This window comes from Haplochromis burtoni, unplaced genomic scaffold (assembly GCF_018398535.1).
Source record: "Haplochromis burtoni strain Fernald_Lab_line unplaced genomic scaffold, NCSU_Asbu1 Contig_699, whole genome shotgun sequence".
Taxonomy (NCBI): domain Eukaryota; kingdom Metazoa; phylum Chordata; class Actinopteri; order Cichliformes; family Cichlidae; genus Haplochromis; species Haplochromis burtoni.
This window is the reverse complement of record NW_024583060.1, coordinates 37,150-46,948: the sequence shown is the minus strand read 5'-3', so window position 1 is coordinate 46,948 and position 9,799 is coordinate 37,150. Positions and strand designations below refer to the sequence as shown.

At 40.6% G+C, this 9,799-nt stretch overlaps 2 protein-coding genes across 2 annotated transcripts; one reads left to right on the top strand and one right to left on the bottom strand.

Moving 5' to 3' along the window:
* The first annotated feature begins 43 nt into the window (after positions 1–43).
* On the top strand, positions 44–1,494 carry mrpl41 (mitochondrial ribosomal protein L41). Its single transcript, XM_005949710.2, has 2 exons — positions 44–141; positions 600–1,494. Exon 2 carries the CDS (start codon positions 615–617, stop codon positions 1,020–1,022), a length of 408 nt encoding a protein of 135 aa, XP_005949772.1. The 5' UTR covers positions 44–141; positions 600–614; the 3' UTR covers positions 1,023–1,494.
* Positions 1,495–2,103: 609 nt separating this feature from the next.
* Positions 2,104–9,736, bottom strand: dph7 (diphthamide biosynthesis 7). The gene is made up of 10 exons (XM_005949717.3): positions 9,663–9,736; positions 9,182–9,349; positions 7,128–7,261; positions 6,970–7,057; positions 6,276–6,370; positions 6,035–6,192; positions 4,012–4,084; positions 3,861–3,926; positions 3,609–3,781; positions 2,104–2,771 (listed from the first exon to the last, which is right to left on the bottom strand). The coding sequence occupies exons 2-10, from the start codon at positions 9,311–9,313 to the stop codon at positions 2,371–2,373; spliced, it is 1,320 nt and encodes a 439-aa protein (XP_005949779.1). The 5' UTR covers positions 9,314–9,349; positions 9,663–9,736; the 3' UTR covers positions 2,104–2,370.
* Positions 9,737–9,799: the final 63 nt, after the last annotated feature.

Below are 9,799 nucleotides of genomic sequence, written 5' to 3'. Positions count from 1 at the left end.
AATGACGTACCTCCAATCACTGGCAGCGAAACAAGCATCTCGTATTTTGATTGGTAGATGGTGCCTAATGTCGTCCAATCACCAAACAGTTTGTTAGCTAGTGAAGCAGCTCGATAGCGTTGGGCTGACGGTGTGGTGAAGGTGAGTGAAGTCGAATATTTTATAGATATATAAATATGAATGTAACAATTTCTGAATCTGCAGTTCATCGAAAATTCAAATAATATCCAGAATTTTATCTGAAATTAATTATGAGCTCGAAAGCAGCATTACATTTAGCTATCATATAAGTTGTTTGCTAGTTAGCAAGCTAACCAGTGAACAAGTTACAGAAATCAGCACTTAAGGTTTCTTACTAAACTGTAATGTAACGCATGTTGACCCTAATCCTAACCCAGAGTGCAGTCTGAACAGTAAAGCATCACTGTTACCTGACTACCAAGTGAAAAATGAAAGTAATTTTTGTGTATTGATCGTCAATATTCTAACAGGATTTTGTCCATCTTCCCTGGCAGTGTATTTGGCTGTTTCATGAGGTGGTGTATACCCACACTTTATTAAAATCAACGCTTTTGTTTTTACTCTCTTCTGTCCTGTAGGAAGGCTGTGCCAGCATGGGTGTGTTATCCACGCTGATGAGGGGGCTGGTGCGAGGTGCTGACAGGATGTCTGAGTTCACGAGCAAGCGTGGATCAAGGACTCATAATAAAGGCAGGGGCGCCAGGCCCGCTGGACGGAATCTCCCCAGCTCCAAGTTTCTAGCCATTCGGGCCATGATTCCGGAGTTTGTGGTGCCTCCTTTGGAGGGATTCAAACTCAGACCATATGTCTCATACCGTGCCCCGAAAGGAACAGAACCTCCACTCACAGCACAGAGTCTGTTCGATGAAGTTGTGGCTCCTCAGATCAAACAGGACTTGGAAGCAGGCACTTTCAGCAAAGACCAGCTAGTGAAGTATGGATTTGAGCCCACACAGGAGGGGAAGCTCTTCAAGCTCTATCCAAAGAATTATGTACGTTAATGATGGATTTCCAAAGACTTGCTGTTTCACTGGGGACTGAAAGCTGCAGATCAACTGATGAGGGCCCCTTCTAGAAAATCAACTACTACATAAACTGTTCAGGAAAAAGGCCTTGTCTTACAGGTTTTGTTATTTGATGACCTGGAAAAATAAAACAAAAAGCATGATTAATACTGCACAACTGTCAGATATTCATTATAATGGTTTGAGCTCCTGTTTTTTTTAAGTTATGAGTCTTCACTGAGGGACTGGTGATCTTGTTCAAGGGTATATGCAGACTAGCTACATGTGACATATTTCAAAGTTAAACACAGTGGTAATTATTCAGTTACCACATAAGAGTTTGCTTTATTTTTCAGGCCATTAAGTACCTAAAATTGTACTTACCTGTACTCTAATGTCCACTTGAGACTGGCTAAAAGTGAATCAATCCTCAGACTCATATTACAATAAACAACATTAAAAAGCATAATTATAGTCTGGTACAAATAGTTTTGTTCTGTAGGTAGGTTCATTATATCTCTACATTGAGATGAGTAACTTCTAAGGGTGGCCGCTTTAGTTCAGATGTGTACAGATGAAGGCAGCTGTAGCCGATTGCAGTGGGTTAGGGCTCACATGTGCTAACTGGAGTCACTAAACTGAACCGAACCTCTTGAACAGGTTTGTGCAGTATTATATTTGTGTTCTCACTTAATGTAAAATTATTACTGATTGTCGCATGTGGTGTGATCTTAACCTGAATATCACCAAAATTAAATCAACTTGATTTAAACCACCAAAATAATATCTTGAAAACTGGATGCTACACTGCTAAGTGCTAACAAACAGAATTCTCCCTTCAAGGGGAGAGTCACCTGACAAACAACATGGCCTGTTATAATTTTTATGGGTGCATTTCTGATATTTTGTCCTGCTCCTTAACATTAACAATTAGCTGCTATGTTTTTTGATTCAACTTTAGGGATGCAGCTTGCCAAGTGGGCATCTTGACCCTATTTTAGCCCCACAACAACCACCTCACACGACCCTGCAGCTGGTCTGGGCTAAAGAAGAAAAAAAACCAAACAAAGAACATGTGTAGGTGAATGGTTGTATTGCGCTTGTAGCTACAGTACACAAGAGTATGAGGATTATAAACTTCTTTTTTTTTGCTTAAATACAAGTTTATATTAAAAAAAAAATCAGTGTCACTATGAAAATAGAGGGTCTTGCTAATTGCATATAATGTGATAAGTCATTCCAAAGTATAGGAATCTTCATGATAAAAACAGTGACTGGAATAACAGCATGATATGCTCTTGCTGTAGTCAGGCTATACATTTAGATTTCAATAGCGTCAACATTGCTATGACTCCTGTAAAGCCTGGTCTGGCATCCAGTCCCAGCGCCACACATGGAGCATGTGGTCATAGAATGAGCAGCTGGCCAGCAGGCAGGACAGTGAGGGAGCATCCTCATCAGGGTTGAGGGTGGGAACTGGAGCAGGGGAGGTCTGAGGTGCTGCAATTCCCTCTGGGATGTATCGACCAGCATCGTCCTCCAGGGAAGTGTCAAAGCTGGCAGTGGGAGATTCATACTGAATCCTTAAGTGTCCTCGGTTCTCTGCAGGGCTTTCCTTTGGTTCTGTGGCAGGCGGGGAACAGGCAGTATGGTCCTCCAGGGACAGCCTGGACCAGTCTGCTCCATATGCCAAGGAACTGTGGAGGATGTATGAGGTTACAATGGGGCATGCTCCTGCACTGCCCTCTGTAAGTAAACAAACAGTAAGTTATTAAAACCCCCCACAGATTTCTCCTGGTAAAAACAACCATTTGTACAATATGTGAGGTCTACTGATGTTTCAGGTAGAGAAGGAAGCCTTTCACCATTCAAAGCTCCATTCACAGAATCTTTCCTATCAAACACAAACACCATTTTGGCGTGTTTGGCATCCATCTGTTTCAGACAGGTTTTTTTGTGTGTGTGTGTTACACACCCCTTGGCTAACATGGACATGTGTCCATATTTGATTTGAGAAATTGAGGACACAGAGAATGTAATCAGGAAAGCAACAGATTTATAGAGCAGCATGCTCATTTTCCCATACATTTTTATAGAGTCAGACTTCTTTTCATGACAAGGAGTGGCTCCCTGCTGGCCATTAGAAAGAATGCAGGTTTAAAATGCTACATGGTTTGCCTTTTCAGGCCTGGACTCTAGTCCATCGTTTTTAAAGAGCCTATAAAAAAAGCAAAAAGGTATATGCTCTGTTGCTTAATTTCTTCAAATTGTGCAGTATCTATAAATAGTAATGATGAGTTCATTAAGCTACCTTTCCGCTCTGAGAAGCTAAAAAGATGGCTAAGATCAATTATAATTAGACAATTGTCAAATAATTCTCATATTTAAGAAGCTGAAACTAGACCGTTCTCTGGAGTCCAAACCAGCTAAACTAGGCAAGAGGCTACAGCCCACGCAGGCTGTCAGTCCAATGGGAGAGACAGAATCACCACAAAGTGTGAGGTGAAAACTGTGTTTTCACAGGCCTAAAGCTGGTCTAATTCAGAGCGACCATTTTATTGTTTATCACTTATTCAAACACACCTAGAGCCTGCTGACAGTGAAGGATGTGGAAGTCATTATGCATGCAGGCTGCCAGCAGCAGGTGCTGATGGTTGGGATGCCACTTCAGTCTCCACACTCCACCACCCAATGGAGTCTCACTCAGGGGCTGCCGCATGTTTCGGCCATCCCACAGCAAAACCTGCTCATCGTAACTGTGGAAGGAGAAGTGCGTGAGAGGAGCAACAAGTATACAACTCTTACACAACAACAGCTCAACATCAGGATATTTACCTGCCTGTAGCCAGAATGTGCTCCCGATGAGGGTTGCTGTGAATACTGCACACACCCATCGAGTGCCTTTGAAAGAAAACAACATAAATTTGTGTCTGCACACTGTCAAAATGTAATATATACATGGAAACTGATACACTATCAGCCTCACCTTTTACTTATGAAAGTGGGGCTGGAGGGACCGATCCTTAAATCCCAACCTTTCAGTTTACAGTCATCACCACCTGGTGAGAAAACAACACATGACACAGCACAGGAGAATATTTAGATGGCCGATTTAGAGGCAGCATCAATGTGAGCTCACAAACTACCCGTGTAAGGCACACAAATTGGTGGCACATATGTATGATTTACAGTCATGATAAAAAAATAAAGTACACCATATCTGAAATCTAAGGTTTTATATACAAGGACAAAAAATATCATCTGCTTCTTAGGAGAGGTTACAATAGGTAAGTACAACATCAGATAAACAACACATGGCATATTACACTGTCATTTATTTAACAATAAACCAAAATGCAGAAGGGATGTGTGAAAAACCAAGGACAATATGCTTCCACGGGAATTAACAGCCTGAGTAGCAGCCAATTAATTATCAGCAATCATCAGCCAGGAGCCGATGATCAAATACTGATTATCGGCTTGACAGTTTTCTGGTCCGGAGCACTCGTGTGTTAGCACAAGGCCCAGCAGGAAAGCCGTAAACAATGAACTTAGAGGAGCAATTGTTGCTATTGATTAAACTTGGAAGGGTTATAAGGCCATTTCCAAACAATTTCAAATCCATCACTCTACAGTGAGAATAATTAGTCACAAGTGGAAAACACTGAAGACAAATACGAATCTTCCAAACAGTGGCGATCCCAGCAAATTGACCCCAAAGTCAGACTGTGCAATGCCGAGTGAAACTCCGAAAATCGCTACATTTCAGAATATGTAGGCTTCACTTAGCATGTTAAATGTTAAACTTCTTGACAGTACAATCAGACTGAACAACATTGTCTCATTTGAAAGGGCAAAGAAAACCAAAAACAAATACACACCGCAATATAGCTTAGGTTTATGAAGTTGCATCTGAGGAAACCACAACACTTCAGGAACAATGACCTTTGGACATACAAGACCAAATTGGAGAGATTTTGCTATAATGCACAGTGCCATATTTGGTGAAGACCAAACATGGTAGCATAGTAGTACAAATACCATCTCATACTGAAGCAGCTTAATAGCATTTGGTCAAGGTGAAACACCAACTCATACCATCTGTCGTGGAGCTGTGGTGGTGGAGGGATGATGATTTGAGATTATTTTGCAGGCACAGAACCTGGGAACCTTGACCATGAACTCCTCTGTATACCAAAGAACACAGAGGAGTCAAACAGCTAAAACTCTGGACCAAATGCTGTCATACAACAGACGTTGCAATTGCCCAAAGAACCTCAACCCAAAGAAACCTGGACTTCAAGACAGCTGTACCCACAAACGTCAATAAACTGCAGTAAAGCTGTAAAGCAGAATGAGGTCAAGATGCATCCATAATAATGTCAGAGACTAATGAAGTCACACAGAAAATTATTACTTCAAGCTACAGTTGCTAAAATTGGTTCTACAATCTTCTGAATCATGAGGTGCACTTAAGGTTTTACTCACTGCTTCTGGATTTTGGCTTAGTTTCAAATACATAAATACATAAATAATGGCATGTGTTGCTCATCTGAGGTAATAATTTTATCATATTAGAAGCTGAAAAGGATTCATATGTGAAACCTCAGAACTGAAATAGGATGTACTTTATTTTTCACATGACAGTTGTATATCAGTTTTACTGACTGATTTCAGCAAATAAGATGCCACTCATCAATTATTAATTAAATCCTAATTAGTATTTAACCGTTATTTTGTTTGCAGAAAAAGATGGACTAAACAAAAAATGTTTTGGATCAAAGAATATTTTATTTTTAAATCACAGAGCCAATCCAAGTAAATACAAAACAGAGTTTTTAAAACGAAAAAAGCTATTCAAACCTACCTGCTATGATGGGTTTCCTGTTCTTACTGAAAAATCCAGTTATTTGGATTTATGCAAATGATACGCAAGATTCTAGAATACGCTTTTCTTTGTTTGCAACAATTAACACATTAATTTTTAAGAGTGACAGGATATATGTTACCAGAGTACACAAGCTGTGTGTCCCAATAAGAGAAGGCAGAGATCCAGGCCTCAAAGTCATGGGCTTTCCACTGAGACAGTGTTGTTAAAGCACCTTCAGCCAGAGAGAGGACGCTGATGCAGCCTGCAGAGTCACTGCACACAATCCGCACGTCACTGCTGCTGACACGACAGGGTGAGGTATTAACATGAATGATATTTGCACAACATGTGACATTGGCTCTTTTATGGAGGAAGCTGACCTGTCCAGTCTTCCAGTGGACCAGTCTAATGACAGAGCCAGCCGCTCTGCTCCAACCTCCAGACTACTGAGAGACTGCAGACTGTGGCTACCCTCCTACTGGATACACACATTCATGAGTGCACACCACAACATCAACACAAAACAACAAATGAATGCACAGTTAGAGGTGAGGCATAAAAACAGCAGCCTTCCTGTAGCCTGAATCCAAATTAGTTGCTGCGCTCATGCACTGCAGCTCAAGCTGTCTGTAGCCGTTACACGGCAATCAAGGCCTTAATGCGTATTTTAGTGTGCTAAACTTAGTAACTGTTAAATACAGGCAAAATTAATGAAACACCAAAATCATAGACTCGACTGATCTTGGGGCCAATAAATCAGCTGATATTAACCATAAATAATGCCATATCTACATTTATAAAAGTCAATAAATATGTAAAAAATAAAGAAAAGTTATACTTTACTCTTCTCCAGTGCACTAATCAATGTGATTGGACAGATTTTGCTGCCCCTTTCATGTTTCTGTCGTTAGATCTGGAAAGCCTCGGTTACCTTAGTGAGCTGACAACCAGTTTTGTGTAACTTTTTATCCTGACTACCAATGATGAGGTTAAGTGAATCCAGATAATGGAAAAATGTTCATAATACAGGCCCCACATGCCACTGTCTAAATCTTTTGATGCCACATTTCTCACCTGACTGCGAGACAGTGTGTACAGCTGCAGCTCCGCGGTAGCTGTTGCCATCCCCAGCACTGCTCTGTCTGACACAGGCACGTGGCACCTATGAACACGCATAACAATGAATATGAGGGAAATAACCGAAGCTACACTGACCAAATCTGCTTTCTTACCATTTCAAATCTAAAATGGCTGCGGTGTCCATGCGCTGCAGCTCTGTGAGAGGGGGGCACATCGGTCCCTCGTGCCGAAATTCAAAAAGGTAGAGACGACCGATCCTGCTCGGGGTGGCATCTTCTTCCCCTCCCTGCAACATGAGAGCAGAAGTGACACAGAACAGACATCAAGGTGGGTCCTCATTAACTCCACTGGTTGCTTCATTCGGCTACCAAGTCTTTATTAATAAAATGTATGCAGCACTCTGGGGCAGCAGTGTAATTTTTTTTTTAATTTAAATGACATAAATGTAATCAAAAATGATTTCCAGGGAGAGTTTAAATTAGCTGCTGTGATCTGGGCCAGTGTGCCTGTATAACAAAGTTAAGTCCGTGTGCTGGTAATGCCATACGCCTATACAGCATTTGTAAGCAAAACAAGCAGCTTCTGAGTGTGTCTGCTTTAATTACCAGCTAGCACTAGAGCAAGAGGAGGAAACCAACTTTTAAAAAAAAAAAAAAAAAAAAAAAAAAAAGAGTTAGCAGGCAATAGAGGAATACCTTGCATTACAATCCTTCTCCTTACATACTAACTAATAAGGCCCTGTCATATTTAAATACGACCCCGCTCCTCACCTTTGGAACCAGTTCCCAGTTTGGATTCAGGAGACAGACACCCTCTGCTCTAAAAGCTGAACATAAAACTTTCCGTTTTGATAAAGCATATCAGGTAGGGCTGGATCGGGGGGAGCTTCCTGTGATACTCTGAGGATTTCTTCTCAACTCACTTCTTTTCACCCCGCACACGTTTTATATACCACTGCCACATGTCATTAAATTGTATCTTCTCTCTCCCACAGTCTGCCCTCATCTTTCCTTTTTCTCTTCTGCTTCCTTTCACAGCTGCCTCTCCCTGAGGCTGCTTCTGTCAGAGGTTTCTTCCTGTTAAAAAGGTTTTTTTCTTTGCCACCATCATATAGTGCTTACTTATAGGGGATTGTTCTAGGGGGTTTTCTCTCCAATACTGTAGGGTTTTTACCTAAATTGAATAGATGTGATGTCACATGAAAACTATGAAAAAGTTGTCTGACGTAATATGAAAGCGTTTTAATTTCTTAGAGAACATGCTTAAGGTAATTAGGAAAGACTGCAACAAACATTTTATTTAAGGGGAGCAAGGGCCAATCTATTAATACCGGATTTTTTTTAAAATATCAATATCTCCTAGTTTGGAGTAAGGTTTACTGTTAGCATGTACTAACCCTTTATTCTGCTCATATTTATCTTATACTGGACCATGGTGCAGTTTAGCCCCAGTCTGAAATAAGTTCCTTAACGCCTCTGCCTTTAAAACCATCCTGTTTTTAAGCTTACTTTCACACAATTCTTCTGCACTCACAGTCAGAGCTATACCTTACAGAGCCATGACTGGAAAAAGAAAACTGACTCAAACAAAGTCCCAGTCTAAAGACTAGGATTACTTGTACATACACTGACCTCATTATTTAAAATGTTGTCCATGTTTAATATGAGAACCAAATACTGGAACTGTATACATATACAAAAAATGTAAAGATTTTAGGTCCATGTAAGTGAACAACTGGAACTTCTGCCCAGACATTGGGTAAATCTATAACCCCACCATTTAAAAAATAAATAAATCACAGCCCACATTAATATCTATTCCTGACTTGACTTAAATGGTAAAATATACTAACTACTAATGATTCAAAGTAAAACACTGAAGCTTTATATATTATACTTGTCAGCTGACATCAATTGTACAAGCCATCACTTTTTTTTGTTTTTTAACAAACCAATTAACATAGTGGTCAGAGTTCTATGGCTTCTTTACTTATTACTAATCTGGTCTAAATGCTTACAGCCAGCGCTGGAGGTAAGCATTTTACCCACAAACCTCTTTTAGCAATCCAATCCGGTGATCCAAACACCGCCAAAACAGGTGGACAATGCACACGGGACCAAATTCTCATAATTTTAAGCGAAGGAAGGGTGTAAAGACATTTGTATACAATTCTATTCCCATGACAGGTAATGGGATGTAATCTCACCCCTTTCTGTAGCTGATACGTGCCGCAGGCCAGGATGCTGTGGTTGGGTGAAACAGGACACCACTCCACCGCGTCAGCGCTCAACTCCGTGTCGAACACCTGTAGACTGCGGGTCTTCGACTTCCAAGCCATGAATACCTGATGTGCATACCGTTATCCCACGGGTTGCTACAAATTCCAAAATATATCCTGTTACGACTCAGTTGTTAAAAGACAGTAAACTAGTGCACGACATCTTAAGCATTTTAAGTTAAATTTAATTAACGTAACAAAATGTTTTGGTCGCTAGCTAGCAAGCTATGAATAACTGGCTGCAGCCTCACAAGAGCCAAAATGTCACCAGTCAGAGATTTATAGCATATTCGTATACCGTATTCCTAACGTTCATATACACATTCTTTGTATATGAACATTTAAAGTCACTTTTAGTTTAGTTTAATGCCGAATAACCGCAGAGAAACACGTAACAAACAAAACTCACATGTGTGCCAGCCCTGAGACTCGACGCTTTTAGCGTCCCTACGTCATCTCTGAGCGTCACGGTGTATTTAGGTGCCAAAGTGGGGAATTGCTATTTAAGAACAAAAGATAGTTTATTTATCCTGTATTTTGGATACA

Coding starts and splice junctions, on each gene's coding strand:
- mrpl41 (XM_005949710.2), top strand. CDS start 615: ATGGGTGTGTTATCCACGCTGATGAGGGGGCTGGTGCGAGGTGCTGAC.
- dph7 (XM_005949717.3), bottom strand. CDS start 9,313: ATGGCTTGGAAGTCGAAGACCCGCAGTCTACAGGTGTTCGACACGGAG. Junction 3,782..3,860: donor CACATTCTGGCTACAGGCAG/GTAAATATCCTG, acceptor CTCCTTCCACAG/TTACGATGAGCAGGTTTTGC. Junction 2,772..3,608: donor TCACTGTCAGCAGGCTCTAG/GTGTGTTTGAAT, acceptor GTTTACTTACAG/AGGGCAGTGCAGGAGCATGC.